The sequence below is a fragment of the Zonotrichia albicollis genome, chromosome Z (genome assembly GCF_047830755.1).
Source record: "Zonotrichia albicollis isolate bZonAlb1 chromosome Z, bZonAlb1.hap1, whole genome shotgun sequence".
In the NCBI taxonomy this organism is placed as follows: Eukaryota; Metazoa; Chordata; class Aves; order Passeriformes; family Passerellidae; genus Zonotrichia; species Zonotrichia albicollis.
The window spans coordinates 65,863,373-65,880,820 of record NC_133860.1 but is presented as its reverse complement, the minus strand read 5'-3'; the positions used below and the strand labels follow the sequence as shown (position 1 = coordinate 65,880,820).

At 44.3% G+C, this 17,448-nt stretch overlaps 1 protein-coding gene across 1 annotated transcript in view; it reads left to right on the top strand.

Annotated features, from left to right (window-relative positions):
• ELP1 (elongator acetyltransferase complex subunit 1) overlaps nucleotides 1–17,448 on the top strand; it is a 37,392-nt gene that overhangs the window by 4,036 nt on the left and 15,908 nt on the right. The window contains exons 3-17 of the mRNA XM_074532524.1: nucleotides 5,671–5,752; nucleotides 7,654–7,734; nucleotides 8,404–8,489; nucleotides 9,063–9,162; nucleotides 10,087–10,177; nucleotides 10,662–10,785; nucleotides 11,379–11,469; nucleotides 12,519–12,749; nucleotides 13,024–13,194; nucleotides 13,801–13,900; nucleotides 14,451–14,633; nucleotides 15,433–15,539; nucleotides 16,035–16,138; nucleotides 16,959–17,012; nucleotides 17,110–17,215. Coding sequence (XP_074388625.1) covers nucleotides 5,671–5,752; nucleotides 7,654–7,734; nucleotides 8,404–8,489; nucleotides 9,063–9,162; nucleotides 10,087–10,177; nucleotides 10,662–10,785; nucleotides 11,379–11,469; nucleotides 12,519–12,749; nucleotides 13,024–13,194; nucleotides 13,801–13,900; nucleotides 14,451–14,633; nucleotides 15,433–15,539; nucleotides 16,035–16,138; nucleotides 16,959–17,012; nucleotides 17,110–17,215 — 1,711 coding nt within the window. The remainder of the gene's footprint in view (nucleotides 1–5,670; nucleotides 5,753–7,653; nucleotides 7,735–8,403; nucleotides 8,490–9,062; nucleotides 9,163–10,086; nucleotides 10,178–10,661; nucleotides 10,786–11,378; nucleotides 11,470–12,518; nucleotides 12,750–13,023; nucleotides 13,195–13,800; nucleotides 13,901–14,450; nucleotides 14,634–15,432; nucleotides 15,540–16,034; nucleotides 16,139–16,958; nucleotides 17,013–17,109; nucleotides 17,216–17,448) is intronic.

Sequence of the window (17,448 nt, the reverse complement as noted above, 5' to 3'; positions counted from 1 at the left end):
TAGGCGGCCAAGATTTCCTTTTCTGTTGGAGTATAGTTATCTTCAGACCCCCTGTAGCTCCGACTCCAAAATCCCAATGGTCGGCCTCGGGTCTCGCCAGGTAGCTTTTGCCAAAGGCTCCAGGACAGACCATGGCTCCCGGCTGCAGAGTAGAGCACATTCTTCACATCTGGTCCTGTCCTGACTGGACCAAGGGCTACAGCATGAGCGATCTCCTGCTTGATCTGGACAAAGGCTTGCTGCTGCTCAGGGCCCCAATGGAAGTCGTTCTTCTTGCGGGTAACCAGATAAAGGGGTCTCACAATCTGACTATACTCAGGGATGTGCATCCTCCAGAAACCTATAGCACCTAAGAAAGCCTGTGTCTCCTTCTTATCAGTTGGTGGGGACATAGCAGTGATTTTGTTAATAACATCCGCAGGAATCTGACGCCGTCCATCTTGCCACTTCACCCCCAAGAACTGAATTTCTCGGGCAGGTCCCTTGACTTTGCTCTTCTTAATGGCAAATCCGGCGTCCAGGAGAATATGAATTATCTTCTCTCCTTTCTCAAACACTTCTATTGCCGTGTTCCCCCAAACAATGATATCGTCAATATATTGTAAATGTTCTGGAGCCTCACCCTCTTCTAGTGCAGCCTGGATCAGTCCATGACAGATGGTAGGACTGTGTTTCCACCCCTGGGGCAATCGGTTCCAGGTGTACTGCACTCCCCTCCATGTAAAAGCAAACTGAGGCCTGCATTCTACTGCCAGAGGGATGGAGAAAAACGCGTTAGCTATATCAATGGTCGCGTACCACTTTGCTGCCTTGGACTCCAGCTCGTACTGCAGTTCCAGTATGTCCGGTACAGCCGCACTCAGTGGTGGAGTCACTTCATTCAAGGCACGATAGTCCACAGTCAATCTCCACTCTCCGTCAGATTTTCGCACGGGCCAGATAGGGCTGTTAAAGGGTGAGTGGGTTTTACTGACCACCCCTTGGCTCTCCAGCTCTCGAATCATCTTGTGGATGGGGATCACAGCATCTCGATTCGTCCGGTACTGCCTGCGGTGCACTGTTGAGGTGGCAACTGGCACTCGCTGCTCCTCTACCTTCAAAAGTCCTACTGCAGATGGGTCCTCTGATAGTCCAGGCAAGGTATTCAATTGTTTAATACCCTCTATCTCAACTGCGGCTATTCCAAAAGCCCACCTGAATCCCTTAGGATCTTTGTAATAGCCATTCCGGAGAAAGTCTATGCCCAAAATACACGGAGCCTCTGGACCAGTCACAATTGGATGTTCCTGCCACTCCTTCCCAGTCAAGCTCACCTCAGCTTCCAACAATGTCAACTGTTGTGATCCCCCCGTCACTCCAGCAATGGAAACAGGTTCTGTCCCCACGTGTTCCGATGGCATTAAGGTACATTGTGATCCAGTGTCAACCAATGCTTCATAGTCTTGTGGCTCTGATGTGCCAGGCCATCTGATCCACACCTTCCAAAAAACCCGGTTCTCCCGTGCCTCTTCCTGGCTGGAGGCAGGGCCCCTCTAAGCCAGATTGTCCTTCTTTCCTTGGGCATATGCCTTGGAAGTTCCTTCAAGGGGATCGGACATGTCATCGTCATCGTCATACTTAACATCTCGGCTACGAGCGACCGGAGCTGCTATCTTTTTGGTTATACTTTCTCTTCTCTTCAAATCACGCACCCGTTGTGCCAAAGCAGCAGTGGGTTTTCCATCCCATCTTCTCATGTCTTCTCCAGACTCACGCAGGAAAAACCATAACTCAGCCCGTGGGATGTACCTTCTCTCCCCATCAAAGGAGCGCCGGCGTTGGACACCAGGGCTTCTAATTTGTACGGCTGAGATTTCAATAAGGTCCTCCTTAATCTCTTCCCGGAGTTTCTTATGATTCTCCTCTATTTTGTCTTCTAGTTTCTGCAGTCGGGTTTCCACTGCTGCAATTCTGGCATGAGTTGGGCCATGCACAGCATCTGCGTACGCTCGAAGCTTCTTTGCCATATCGAGCACAGTCTCATATGTATCATCTCGCTTCATTATTGCTAGGGCGGAAGCGTATTCAGGTGGCCCAAGTCGCACAAGTTTCCTCCACATTATCGGAGTGCATGGTACCAGGTCCGGATTCCTAGTTGTTGTGTCATCTGAGAAAACGAGCTCTGCGACCGCCATCTCTCTCAGGCGTTGGATCCCCTGTTCTATGGTCTTCCACCGTGTCTGCTGCATATAGAGATCATCCGTACACAGGTACCGTTCTGCTACGCTTCTTAGGACCCGTTCCCAGAGGCTGTGAGGGTTAGCCCCCCTCATCACACCTTGATCGATGGCAGGATCATGTGACAGGGATCCCAAATGCCTCACTTCAGTACCATCCAAAATCGTAACCTCCCCTGCAGCATCCCAAAGGCGGACTAACCAACTAATAATAGATTCGTCAGGTTGTCGGCTGTAATCCTTTCTTAGGCCTCTGAGGTCCTTCAGAGAAAAGGAGTCAATATTGGCTCCAGATTCTGTGCCCCTTGATGTGGCCTCTGATTTTGGTGAGGGTCCTTCTTCTGCATCATCGTCATCATCCTCCACCTTCCGATCGGTCTTGCCTTTACACTTTCCACCTCTTGTATTAGCTGCAACAGCCATGGTTTGGGGCCTATTGTCTGATTCAGCTGCTAGCCTGGAGCCTGGGATGTTAGCTGCAGCCTGGGTCACTGGGATAGTAGCTAACTTATCTCCCTGTTCCCTTTCTGCTATCTGCTGCTCCACAGTATCTAGCAGAGTACGGTAAACAAACGCCAAGGCCCAGCTCACTGCAGTAATCCTTTCTTCCTTAGTATTACCATGGCACTTCTCCCTCAAATACTTTGCCACCTCGACTGGATTCTGAATTTGATCAGATGGAAAGTCCCAGTCTATAGGATCAGAAAATTCCTTTAAAGTCTGGCCCATATCTTCCCATTTTTCACTCCAGTCAAGATTTTTCCTGTTTTGTTTTACTCCTGAATCAGGAGTCTCTCTAACCCCTCTAGAAATCTCAGCTTTCATTTTATATACACTCCAGACAGTATAGACAAGGCTTAATAAATTAAATGCCAGAAAGATGGTTTCTTTCAAACTCAGGGGAAAGTCAGTATTTTCTAATAGAGATGTCAACAATTTGTAGGAGAAGAAGGAAGACAAAGGCTGAAAAGCCCCTTCCTCTTCTTCTCCCCAAACAAACTGAGTACACAGCCATGACAACAATCCATACATTCCTGAAATAAAGTCCAGCACTGTTATCCGACACATCATCACACATAAGGCCAGCACAATGATTATTCTGGTTAGTGCCCCCCGCTTACAAAAGCTACTTATTAGGGACAACATCAGAGCTATTTTGGGGTAAGGAAATAACCCTAGGGACCACAAAGGTATTAAAACTTCAAAAGCCCCTAGGGACCAGAAAAACCGGCAAGCTTCCACTCCAAATGACATTATGAATCACCAATATGCCCACAAAACAACCAAAACCAAAATATTATTGTTATAGGGTTTTTTTCCACTGTTTTTGGCCTCCGGTTTCCCGGCCAACGCACCAAAAAATTTATTGTCCTGGTTTAGGACAAATTAGGGGAAATCTCCAAGAGGGAGCCCCCCAGAACAAAACAAACCTCCAACCACCCCTCCCCCAACACCGGGTTCGGGAAGGAATTTCTCGGAGGAGCAAAGTGGAAAACAAAACCTATTTATTTACAAGTAACAAAAGAACACTCCCCAACACAAGAAAAGAAAAGGGACCAGACTGTGTTGTGGAGGGCGCCGAATCTTCTCTAGCAGGCTTCGGGTTTCCTGGAGCTCGCAGGTCAGAATCCGCAGAATCCGGAGCCGGTCCAGTATCTTCAGGGGAGGGTAAGAAAGAGAGAGAGAGAACAAAAGAAAAAGGAAAAAAAAAAAAAAAAAAACAGCGCAAAAGCAAAAAGCAAGCAAGCAAGCAAGCAGCTAGCAAAAGCCAAGCAGCCAAAGCCAAAAGCCAAAAGTGCCTGGTCACACCCCCCCCCCCCCCCTCCTCCTCTCTTCCCCATCCCGCCACAGCCAGACTGCCGGGGGGGGGGGGGGGGGGGTGGGGGAAAAGGCACAGCTGCCAGACATAACACACGATATTGGGATAAAGGCTGTCACCCCACGACAATGGTTTGCCTGTCCACAGCCTGTGTCCTCTGAGTTTGCTCAGTGGGCTCCTAGCAGCAAAGGATCTGCTGGAGAGTCTTACAGAAGCAGGATATCGCTGAGACTAGGTGAAGAATAAAGTAATCCATTCATAATTCACTGTGTAGCTACCATTTTGTTATCAGTAGATACATGTTGGCATGATTTAGGAAATGGCAGAAACTGAGATACTTGCTTTCTCCTCCTTCCTCAGTGTCTTGTGTCATCTTCAGCAAGACACCACAGCAGCACCCTCTGAAATCTGAATCAGCTCCCACAATACCAGTCCAACAGCGCAGGTTTAAGTGGACATGAGATGATAGTGGTCTGTCTGAGTTAACTGTAAAATTGTGGTTATTTGTAGCTTGTCTGTTTTGGTTCATGTTTGCACTTGATTTGCAGATACCACTTAAATGTTCAGTTAGCTGTATCTGAAAAATGTGTCCTGTATTGCAATTTACAGTATATCATTAGGGAATAGAATTTACCAGAGTTTTTTGGGTTTTTTTTAAATTTGTTTTTTTGTTTGTTTGGTTTTGGTTTTTGTTTGTTTGGTTGGTTTGGGGTTTTTGGGGTTTTTTGTTTGTTTGTTTGGGGTTTTGTGTTGGTTTTTGGTTTTTTTTTTTTTTCATTGATAGTTGCATCAGGTTTAACATCAGATTCTTTATTTTGGGGGGTTTTGGCTTACTTTTCTGGTTTTTTGCTTTACTTTCCAGTCTTCTTTTGGTGCAGTCTCGGCACCAAGAAGGAGGTCTGGAAGACTCTTCTGCTTATTCTGAAACCCTCTCTATGTAAGCAATAGTTACTCTGCTGACAGGTGCCCAGTCTCATTTTTTTTTATGTGGAAAGATTGTGACCCCCAAGCCTAATTTCTTCAATGGCATCGTGTTGCTTTTTTTCACAAGTAATATATTTGTTGTTCTGTTCCATGCCTTTTGCAAATCAGAGTAACCAGGCATAACAAAAGTTCTCTGCCTACTGCTGTTACTTGCTCATGATGGCCCAGTAAAACTGGTCCAGCTTTCCATAAACTTTGACATTGGTGCAGGTATATACAGTTGTCAAGTTCAGTATTCACAGGCTGGTCAGAGTTTACCCCTGTGTTGGAATTTTCTAGGCAAGAATCATTATGTCTGTGTTTTGTTACTGAAGAATATTTGCCAATGTAATCACAGGCCCTATCAGGTCATATTAGCATTGACACTATATGTGTTGACATAAGACTGAGAATTGCAGAATAAAGTTTTTTCCAAAACAGTGCATGGTAGAATGTGCTAGACTCTACATTACCTGGGTTCTCATTCATAAACATTCTGGAACTCTTTTTAGTCAGAAATGTGTCTTTTGTTTTGTTCAACACAAAGTGTGAAGTTAGACTTTAGGGGTTTTTTTAAGTAGAAGGCAATTTTCTTTTCCCTTGGTGACTGTTTGCTTTTGTGCTGGGATAGTGGTGCCCTCATGTTCCTGTGATCTTATTTTGGTCTTGTAGGTGGAATGTGTTGGAAGTGTGGACAGCGGTCTGAGTGTGATGAGCTGGAGTCCTGACCAAGAGCTCGTTTTGCTTGCAACAGGTATCAACAACAGCCTGTAAGCTTTCTGCCTGTAGGAGTGAAACTCTCTATGGCCAAAGCACAAAACATAACTGAGATTGAGAGAGAGACGAAAAAGTTACAAGACTGGGACTTGGACTTAAAGTGGAAAAAACTCTACCAGATCCTATATATTAGATTTCATTTCATGGTTCATAAGGTGTTTCGGAGATCCAAGGAGAAATTGGTTAGGCCCAAAAAGCTGCTTTGTGGAAGAGATTTTAGTCCTTTAAATCTTCCCAGGAAGTACATTTGATCTTGCCTCAAAAGCATAATGACTTCTTTATATCACCATTTGGTTTCTTCATAACAAAAACTGTTTCTTGGCCTTTGTTATGAAGTATATGTGTCACAGACCCTAATTAACTACAGGTGTGACTCATCTAGAAAATCAAATTAGCTTCAGACAAAAGAGAATCATAGAGTGCTTGAGGCTGAAAGGAAACTTTGGTGATTGCCTATTCCAACCACCTTGCTTAATGTGTGTTACCTAGAGCAAGTTGTTTGGGGATTTTGCCCAGTTAGGTTTAAGACACCATAACCCTCTGGGCATCCTGTTTCTATCTGTTACCACCCTCAGAGTAAGAAAAACCCCCTTAGGTTTTAAGGGAATTTTCTGTGTTTTAGTTTGTGCCCATTGCTTCTTGTGCTGTTGCTCAGCACCACAAACAACATGGCTGTGTCTTCTTTACTGTACCCCACCTCCTACATAATATATTTACACATCCTGTTGAGATTCTTACCTGGAAAGATTGTACCTGAAGCCTTCTCTCCAGGGCAGTCTGGCTTGTCTCAACCTCCACTCATGTGACATCTTTCAAGCCCTTAATCATAATTTTGATCTTTTGCAAGACCCACTCCAGTATGTCCTTCCATTTAGGAAGCCCAAAAATGGAGTCAGCATTCCATATTTCTCACCAGCACTGAGTGGAGGAGCAAAATCACCTCCCACAGCCTGCTGGGAGCACTCCTAATGCAGCCAGGTGCTGTTGTCCACCTGTGCAGCAGGATGTAATGCTAGCTAGTTCAACTTGATGCCTCAGGAAACACAGTGTATTGGTTTTTGCCAAGCTGCTCTCCAGCCACTTGATTCCCACTCTCTCTTTAGTTCCTAAGATTATTCTTTTCCATATGCAGGACATTTTTTTCTTGTTGAGCTTTATGAAGTTCTGGGCAGCCCATCTTGCCTACCTGACAGGGTTCCTGTGGACAGCAGCATACCCTTCTGCTTTACCTGCTGCTTTTCCCAGTTCTGTGTCATCTACAAACTTGGAAAGGGTCCCATTCTTTGGATCATTAAGGACAATGTTAATCATTGTGCCTAGTGTCCAGGGGCACGCTGGTGACTGACCTTGAGCTGCACTTAATGACAGTGCTAGCAAGCTTTTGAGCTTGGCAGGTCCTCTCTGTCCTTTTATCTATCCCGTACTTCATGGGTTTGTCTGTGATGAGTTGGCACACAGCATCAAAAGCCTTATTAGGGTCAAGATAAATGAAATCCACTGTTCTCCCCATATCCACAAGCTGGTCATGTCATTGTAGGAGCTTATCAGGATGGTATGATTTTCTCTTCATAAATCTTTCATGACTATTCCCAGTAGCCTTCTTGTCCTTCATATCTCCAGAGAAAAGGAACCAAGTATTTGTTTGGAAGGTGGAAAAACTTATTAAGATTAGGCCAGGAAGCATATTTTTGTGGAGAAAAACTTGGAAGTGTTCTGTTCCAGTTTACGGTTTCATGCATTGGAGGATATGTTCTCTCTAGTACCATGTTTTCTGTATTCAGGTCCATGGCAGAACAATAGGAGCACACACGAGAGCACTTGAGTTTTTATTTGCTGCAGATACCATTACTAATATTGTATTTTATATCTGCCTTGCAGGTCAGCAGACTCTCATCATGATGACAAGGGATTTTGAACCAATTTCTGAGAAGCAAATCCACCAAGATGAGTTTGGAGAAGGTGAGAAGTGCACTGAAATTAAGTTGCCCTAGCTGATGTAGTTGATATGGTGTAAGCACATGGAAAGTAAGGAAATGGATCTGAGCACTTTGAGGCCCCAGGAGACATTTTAATGCTGCTGGACAGCTGAAGGGTAAAGTCAATATTGTTACTTGTCAGCATAAATTCAAGTAAGGTCCATGTACCAATGTACTTTCTGGGCTACATAACTTCCCAGCAGGTTTTTAGAATAAAATTTGGGAAGAAGGTGTGTCATCATTGAGTCTGTAACGGGAGTGAGGCAACACACTAACTCTCTTCAGCAGGCTAATATGAGTTTTATTAGAAACCAATTCTTTTTATGCGCCATTCCTGTACAGGTGGACCTCATTGGTCATGTAATCAACACCCTGTCACCACTGGCTAATTAAGAAGATGCCCTTTGATAAACATATAATGGGAAAACAACTGTTCAAAACACCAGCTGCAAGATTGTTTTAATTGTTTCTCTCAGCCTTCTCAGAACTCCCCAGAACAATTCCTGGGAAAGTTTATCTGGCTTTCTCTCTCTGACCTGACTGTGGCATCCACAATGGTGTGGGTTGCTTGAGGCTGTAGTTGTGTACATAATGCACAGTAGTTAAGGTATTATCTGTAAATCTTCCACTACAACGATTATTTCTTCTCCAGGAAAGTTTGTTGCTCTTGGATGGGGTAAAAAGGAGACACAGTTCCATGGATCAGAAGGCAAACAGGCAGCACATCTCAAGCAGACGGTATTATACTGCTTTTTTTGTGTCAAGCCAATGCTCTCTCAGGGAAAACATGCATAAAGAGAGTTTCTGTTATTCCTGTGATGCTGATTTGCCACCACCTTTCTGGTAGTTCTCTTCATATGCTGCTTCTGTTTGTTCCTGTGTTGTCTGAAATCATACATGTTTATCTTTCTTTGAATTCAAGCAAGCATCAGAGGGTATTTACTTTTCAAACAGAGCTCAAAGTGAGATTTGCAGCCATTCCAGCATCAATCTTAAGCAAATCTCAATTCATTGTGTGTCCAGCTTATGCGCTGTTGTCTATAATTAGAGACCCCAGTGAATGGGAGGGATAATGTGTGGTTATGTGAAGAGACAGTCATATGCACTTGGAGGAGAATCAGATTGAATTAAATAGTTTTAATTCTAGTGTTTCCTAAAACAAAATTTGAATAGTGAGTTTTTAACTTACTAGTCTTGACACTTTTTAATGGATGGATTTCATCATAAGGCTCTTGAAAGAGCAGTCTGTTTAGACAAAGACAGCAGGTGCCTTCCCAAACTTTGATGCCACTTTCTTTTGTGTGACTTCAGGAAGTGCTGCCAGCATCAGCCTGGGATGATGGCAGGCCTCGGGTGACGTGGAGAGGAGACGGGCAGTTTGTTGCAGTGAGTGCTGTCTGTCCAGAGACAGGTATGGCACCCCACTTCTTTGAAATACCAGCTTGTGTGAAAGGCTTCTTAAGCAGAATCTAGGTAAGGCAAGGACTGTTTGTGTCTGTTGACGATTTAAAGTGAGGGTGAGTTGAGCTATTTAATCACCCTTTTCTCTGCTCTGATGTTCTCAGACCCATTTTATAGATATGATATTTTGAATATTTTCTGTGTGGTTTGGTTTTCAGTTCTGTGAGATGCCAGGAAGGAGTACTACTTTGCAGATACTATCTGAACTATATCTCTTTTACCTGCTCAAGCTTTAAGCAATACCTGATGGGCTCTCAATGCCAAATGGATGAATATGTTTGGGTTCATATACCCACTGTCCCTCATATTAGAGTTTAGCCTTGCACACTTTCTTAAAGATACTGGTGATACTTTTCCCTTGGTTCTGCCCTGAAGTCAGAGAGGTGATGAGCATATGCATTACCTCTAAGACTGTGTGTTCATGGAAAACTGTACATTACTTCTAAGACTGTATCATGGAAAACAATGTATTTTCCATTATAAATACTACTTTCTAAGCAGTTTAAATGTATTGGTTAACATACTGAACTGCATCAAACTGCACTGCTCTTCCACTTGTTTGGATTTTTACCTCAGTTTACTTCAGATTAGGGAGGATTGTAAATTTATAGCTCAATTTTAACATTTCTATGGTGAGAGCTGGAGCGAAAAATGATTATGACGGAACTACATCAGACTGAAATTCCTGACACAGTTCCTTTAGTCACTTGCTTACTATGGGAGAACTGCCTGACACAGAATAAATTCTTAGCCCTTAAGGTGTACAAGAGAAATCTCCTTTTATGCATGTGCATCAAAATTTGCTCTTGTACCCTCAGGAAAGTCTCTTCCCAGTTTTCTTAGACTTTTGTCTCATTGCTCTCTCAACCTGTAGGTGCTCGGAAGGTCCGGGTGTGGAGCAGAGAGCTTGTGCTGCAGTCAACAAGTGAGCCTATCTCAGGATTAGAACAAGCACTGTCCTGGAAGTGAGTAGTACTGCAGTCTGCATGCCGACAGCAGTGGTGCTTGTTATTCCCTGGTCACAGTCTTTGATCAGCATTATATTAATTTCTTCAGCATTTGGTTGATTTTTCCCAAAACTTGAAGAAAGTTGCCTTCTGATTCAGCATAAAGAAGAACCCTGAAAATCCTAATACTTTCATCACAAGTGGGAAGAAGGGATAGAGTCTCTGCATAAAGTCAGAGTCAAGTGGGTTTGGGCTCAGCTGTATAAAAAGAAGTAATACAGGTTCCTTTCCTAGTGCTGACATTTATTTGATCACATATCATTTGGTGGCTATCATAAGCTCTGGTCTGTACTGGATCTATGACTGTTGGAACAGTGCTGAGGAAAACACGTCCTCTGCTGCCTTTTCTTCATGTCACTGGAAAAAATGTGAGATCATGGGGGTTTATAATGACAGTTAGGGAATGTGTAAGCAATGAGTTTTCATTTGGCTCTTTTTAAAGGCCCTCAGGAAACCTGATAGCATCTACACAAGAAAAACCCAACAGACATGATGTGGTTTTTTTGGAAAAGAATGGACTTCTTCATGGAGAGTTCACCCTCCCTTTCCAGAAAGGGCAGGTCAAAGTAAGTTCCTTGTCTGGGCTTCTTTGATGAGAGTGTAATGGAGAAGAGGACTAGATCTCTTACAGATTATAGGAAAAGTTTTTTAACTTAATACTTTGTGCTTATCCTAATGGGAGAAGTGACCTGAAAAGAGAACAATGAAGAAGCCTGTGGAGAAGATGCAAGCCCATAGTACAAAGACATGTAGTAAAGGATGATTGTAGCCCTGGGGTACTCCTGTGCTCTATATACTTTGCGCTAGGCAAGTGAATCAAAAGTACTTTTCAGCGTGTCAGTCATTGCCAGAGTACTCACATTATCCCAAACAAGTGAGAAGCTATTGCTAGAGTGTTACTTCAGCCTCTGTGCTTGGATGCTGAGAGGTCTTTTGGCAGGTGCTTAACTCAATGTCAAGGAAAGCAAAGAGAAGGCTGCTGTCATTTTTGTGGCCTCCTCATCTGTGGTCTTCTCAGGATGCCTTGTCAGGAGCTTTATGATGTGCATGGGCTCTGTTTGTGTATTTGCCCATGTACCTTTTGTTGTTGGATCCCCTCCTGGTCTTGTAAACTTTCTGTGAGCAAGAATATCAGCAGCAGCCATGTTTATTTCTGCAGGTTAACGAAATGCTTTGGAATGCAGATTCTACAATCCTGGCTCTATGGCTGGAAGACCTGAAGGTGGAAAACTCCAACCCAAACACTTATGGTGAGAGCACTCCATGGGGCTCTGGCTCTTAACACTTGCCTGCAAATGTTCTTAGCAGCGGGTCCTTACCTGCAGGGTAGGAGACACTGTGGAGGCTTGCAAGTGGCTTTGAGACCACTGTGCTGGTGTCATGGTTTAACCACAGACAGCAGCCAAGTGACCCCACAGAGTCACTTGCCCACCAGCAATATCATGGAGAAAATCAGGTGGGTAAAAGCTGGAAAACCCATGGGTTGAGATAGTAACAGTTTGCTTTGAAAAAGAAAAAGCCATGTGTGCCATAAAAAGCAAAGCAAGGAATTCTCCTGAGCAGGCAGGTGTTCAGCCATGTCCCGGACATCAGGGCCCCATCACGAGTAATGGTTACTTCTATTATAGAAGAAAAATGCCATTAGTTCAAATATCCCACTCTTCCTCATTCTTCCTCTCACTCTATGTATGAACATGATGTCATGTGGTTGGAAATATCCCTTTAATCAGCTGGCATCACCTGTCCTGGCTGTGTGCCCTCCTGACCTCCTATGCATCCCCAGGTTCCTTGCCAGCTTGGCAGTTTGGCAGTACAAAAAGCAGAAAAAACCTTGGCTCTCTGTAAGCCCTACTCAGCAATAACTAAAACATCACTTATCCGTGCTGTGTTCAGCACAAATGCAAAACAGAGTCCCATACTTGACACTGTGAAGAAAATTAACCACCCCAGCCAAAACCAGCTCAGCTGGTGAGGAAGAACTGGTAGTTCAGCCTGAGTTTGAAGCATCTTCCAGGCTGCTGTAACTGGAAGTGGTACAAATGGAATAGTAAAGGTCTGAGTCCTTCATTAAACCAGGGGTACTGTCTCAAAGGGTAGCTCAGTAAATTTTAGGATTGACTTTTGCACAGCATGTTGTTTTCTTGTGCTGTGTGTTGTATGACATAGGTCATGGACTGAAGACTAGAACTGTTATTTTAATTGCACTTAACCCACCCATAGAGGGGCAGTGGTGGTTGGGAGGGATGGTTTGAGCTGGGTCTCAAATACTGATCTGTGGTAACTATTTGTTTTTCTGCAGTTCAGCTGTGGACCACAGGGAACTATCACTGGTACCTAAAGCAAAGTCTACACTTTGGTAGCTCGGAGGAAAATCAGTTGGTGTCACTGCTATGGGACCGAGAGAACCTGTATAGACTACATATACTCTGCCAGGGCTGGCATTACCTCTTCTACGACTGGCACTGGAGCACAGACCATGGGCTGGGGGAGAATAGTCAGCATATGGCAAATGTGGCTGTCATAGATGGAGGTAAGCAGTGGGACAGCTTTCCAGCTCTAGGGTGAGAAAAGATGAGGTAGCCTTTTGTATTCGGTTCTTCTTTTAGTTGTTGCTACAGCGCTTTTAGGGAGGGATCCATGTAATTGATACCTGCTTCAGGGTTAGCTCAATGAAGATAACCACTAAGAGCACACCAACCATTTTCCTGTAACATCATTTCTGCTTCCTATAAAGAATCCAGGAAGAACTTCACTAACATTTGGACTGGGGTTCATCTTGGATTTTCTTCTCTTTTCTTCCACAGATAAAGTGCTTGTCACAGCCTTCCAGCATGCTGTGGTGCCTCCACCCATGTGTACCTATGAGCTCCAGCTCCAACAGGCAGTTAATCAGGTTGCCTTTCACACAGATCCCAAACATAGTGGGGACATGGCTATCCTGGATGCTGATAACAGGATCTCTTTGTACAGATATGGTGAGAGCATGTTACAGCCTTGTTAAAAGAAACCCTGTGTTCCTGAGAACAGTACCTTAGGAGACTGGTTAGGTGATGGTCACTTAAATCTTTACACAAGCCATACTTGGTTTAAGTGTGAGTTCAAGCTCTGCTCTCATTTCCAGTAGTTTGAGTGACATAGAAGCATTTTGGTGGTGCATTGACTTTGTGAGAAGACAGTGTTTGGCACTTGACTATGTCATTGTGCTGGTAATATTCCCCTGCCTAGCTTCAGCTTGAGTGCAGCATGTGGTATCTTGCATAAGCTGCTCTGACGGTGTGATGATGACTGTCACTGGGAAGTGTCTGGGAACCTGTCTGGGGCACCCAGCACTTCCCAAAGCAGTTCTATACACAGTGTGCTGTGAGGAAACAGCTGTTTTGTACTGCAATGTTGGAATGTGACTGTCTTTCTCAAAGTGAGTGTTAATGAGAATTAACATTTTGGCTGTAAAAATAGGGATGGCATTTTCTGACGTTTTTAATACTTGCACAAAGCATCTACTTTTTGCAAAGATTGAAGATGGAAGGGGCTCTGTTGGGTGGATGTCTAAACTCTGCTTTGTTCTGCTTTGTGTTTGCTAGGACAGAGTACAGGGAATGACCCTTCTGTCAAGTTTGGAGCTGTGGGAGGAGATGGCTTTAAAGCAACTGTAGAAACACCATACCTGGATAAAACCTACAGGTGATAAAGAACTACTACAGCTGTAGAGGGGATAAGAGGGTTGTACCTGACTGGATTCTTTAGAGGTCACAGCTCTTACCACTTTTCTCAAGATTTTTAAGAGGCTATCAGATAACATGATTTCATTTTGTGGACGCTGTGCCTGCAACTAGGACTAACTAAAGGACTTTGAACATCCTTTACTGAGGTCTCAATCTAGTAGAACCAGTGACTGTTAATGACAGCAGTGAGATATCTCTTCCTGTGCCTTCCTGTGCCTGGTGCACAAAGGAATGATGGTGCAGTGCCCAGGCCCATGATCACATCACACAGAGCAACAGAGCTGCTTGCATGGCAGAGACAGTGATGAGGTTAAAATTCCCACCATGTTCCCTCTTTGTTCCTAGAGGATTCATGCTTTGGTTATTAGTGTTTCTGCACTGGAGCCCTCCCAGCCATGCTGTATATTTAAACAGTCAGGCTGTGCTTAGGAAGTCCTCTGCCTCTTTAGTGAGGTGGCCTATCGAAATCAGGTTCTATTTGTGTCTCAACCTCTCCTATTTTGTGACAGAGTTGATGTGAGCAGCAGCAGCAATGAAGTGATGAATCCTCTGGGGCTCCGATTTCTCACCTGGCTGCCAGATGACAGCTTCCTGGTTGTTGGTGAAGGTCAGCATGCTGCTCAGTCTGTCCTTCACCATCTGACTGCAGTGCCTCGTGTGGCTGGAGCTGAAGAAGAGTGCCTGAATTTACGGTACTAGAGAGCTGTCAGTTGTGGCTGAAGTCTGAGAATGCTTTCTGGACAGTGCCTAGAGGGAATTAAGTCTCGTATTAGCCTGGAGGCCATGGGTTAAGGGATTTGGTGCTCTTCTGACAGGAGAACCAAACAGCTCATGAGGCTCCCTACTGGTCAGCACTTGCCTGTAGTCCTGATGCCTACACCCAGCCTGGCAAGGGTGCATGCTAGACCTGCCTATATCAGTACAGGATAACTCTGTTCCTTGGAATTCAAGACCCTTGAGGGAGAGTGGACGGCACATGGCACTAAATTCCTCCATTCCTTTTCCCACATTTATCAAGGTCCAGGAGGGGACCAGTAGCCATCAAAATTGTTGTCCTCCTCCTTTTCCTCCTCCTCACCTGCTGGTCTTTGTGGGACCAGTTGAGCTAAAACCAGACACAAAAGAAAGCCACCTGGGGTGCAGAAATACAGGAGGGCTGCTTTTTGCAGCACTCACCCAGCAGAGACAGAATGATCTGCACATGAACTGTAGAACAGTAAAAGAGGGGTGTGTTTGCAGAGTGCTGCAGTGCAGACAGTGACCAGCGCAGTTAGGCAGATGCCTGTTGACAGGAGTTGCTGGTGCTCTGTGGTGCCACTGTCAGCTGACATAGGTGTGAGAAGACTGCAGAAGATCCTTACATGAACAAAGTATGTCCATGCTTGAGATGTGTGTCTTTTCAGCTGGCTACAAGAAAGGCAGGAGTGAAGTATCTGCTCTTAAGTGTGTCTGCTGTGACTGACATTCTGTACATCCTCTGTCTTGCATCAGGTTGTCAGTGCCTGTAGACGGAGAAGTGATCAGCCTGTACTGCTGCCCAGTGACCAGAACTGTAGCTCTGCAGCTGACTGATAGGCGGATCCTAAAATACCTGTGGGGTAAGCTGGGCCCTGTTAAAGTACCTGGTCTTAGGGGTAGTTGTTACATATTTTTTAAAAGGTTTAATGAGATGATTTGACTTTCGGGGACTTGAGTGACTCTTGCTGTGTAGTTGGTGCTGCTTTTATATTTCCTCTCCTTCCAGAAATGGGCTGAAAGTAGGGATTTGTGTCACAATTCAATTAAAGGTAACTTTATATGTATACACACGCATATGTTAACACGAATATGCACGTACAAAGTTCAGTGCTTACTGACTGCCACATTCATAGATTTTCTCTCTCATTCCACAGTGGAATAAAGGCACCACTGAGCCCCTGGAAGTTGCCACCTTCTTGTCCACTGTGTCATGGATTTCTGTGCCAGCATTCCCCGCCTCTTTCAGATAGTGTAGCTTATTCCCAGTTCTGGTTTTCTTAAGATACATATCGTGTGGTTTTAATGTCTGAGTTTTTGTTTGGCTGGAAAACAATTATATCTTCTTTGCTCCTTAGAGGCTTCTACTCCAGTCCTTAAGCCCTGGAGGAGTAGCAGTAGCTCTGCTGTTCAGTTCCCCTACCGTTGTGTGCAGACTTCCATCACAAGGATCAGTGGTGAAGTAAGTAAGGCTGCAAGCAAATTGAATTCCCTACTCAGTTGTTCTCTGTGCCAAAAGTACACCATGGTCTTCTGCGCAGGACCCAGTGATACTTGTTCATGTTCTTCATAAAGCCCTTTGCAGAGCTGAAAGCTTATCCTCCCTTGCCTTCTAGAGCATTTCCGGTGGATTGCAGTTAACACCTGATCACCCTGTTCTATGAATACAACAAATAAGTTCATTAAAAAGTGAGAAAATTCAGATTGGAAATTTCTAGCAGTTACTGCCACACTCTTTTTGAAAGGAATGTTTTGCTCAGTTTTATTTGAACTTACCCTATTAGCAAATATGGTGCACTGAGTTACTGCAGATGTCCTGCTACTGCTTTTTCCTGTTGGAGATGCTTTCTTGATAGTTACAGCAGCTTAAAGAATGACTAGCTGTTTTGCTGATATTTCTGGCGTTTCTTTCCTTCATTGTGAATCCAGCTGTAGGAAGCTGCTTTGGTCAGCTCTGTAGTGGAGCTGTTCCTCTGGTATCGTAGACCAAGTGCTGCTGAATAGAAGAGCCTAGATTTCTAGCATGGCTTTCCATTTTGCAACTGTGCAGTTACAGGGTAGGCCAGGCTGGATTTTCAGCCAGCAGTGTTTAAAGATGTTCAAGTTAAAGTCCTCCTGGAAGAGAGGTTGGATGACTTGCTGTCTGGCTTCTCTAAGTAATTCACATGAAGTACTCGTTACCTAATTGTAAGGTACTTCAGTGTAAGGTACTTCAGTGCTTGTCAGTGTTGTGAAAGACTGGAGGTTGTGATAGCTCATAGTTGTCATTATTTTAATTACAGGAGGTGATCTTGGGCCTCACAGATCGATGCCGGTTTTTTGTTAATGATATTGAGGTACAAAGCTTTTGCCCCTCATTTCCTGCCCTTTTTCTCTGCCAAAGGCAGCTTCCATATCCTAGTCTAAACTGTGATAAACTTCACTTTTTCACAGGTTGCTTCTAACATCACATCATTCGCAGCATACAACGAGTTTTTGTTGGTGACAACCAACTCGCACACCTGTCAGTGCTTCTGCTTGAAGAACTTGTCAGTGAAGGGTAAATATCATTTAGCATTTGTCTTGAAAACACAAGATGTCCCCATTTTTCACATCCAAACCTGTTGTATTTGGGTTCCTCAAAGGAAATGTTAAAGAGATGAGAGTAAGAGAGCTGCTTTCAGAAGTCTACCAGAGAGCAAGGAGCTCAGGAACTGACTATATATCAGGTGTTTTTCACAGGGAAGAAAATTTGTGCTGTGGTTGACTATTACACTGTTTCTAACAGCCTAG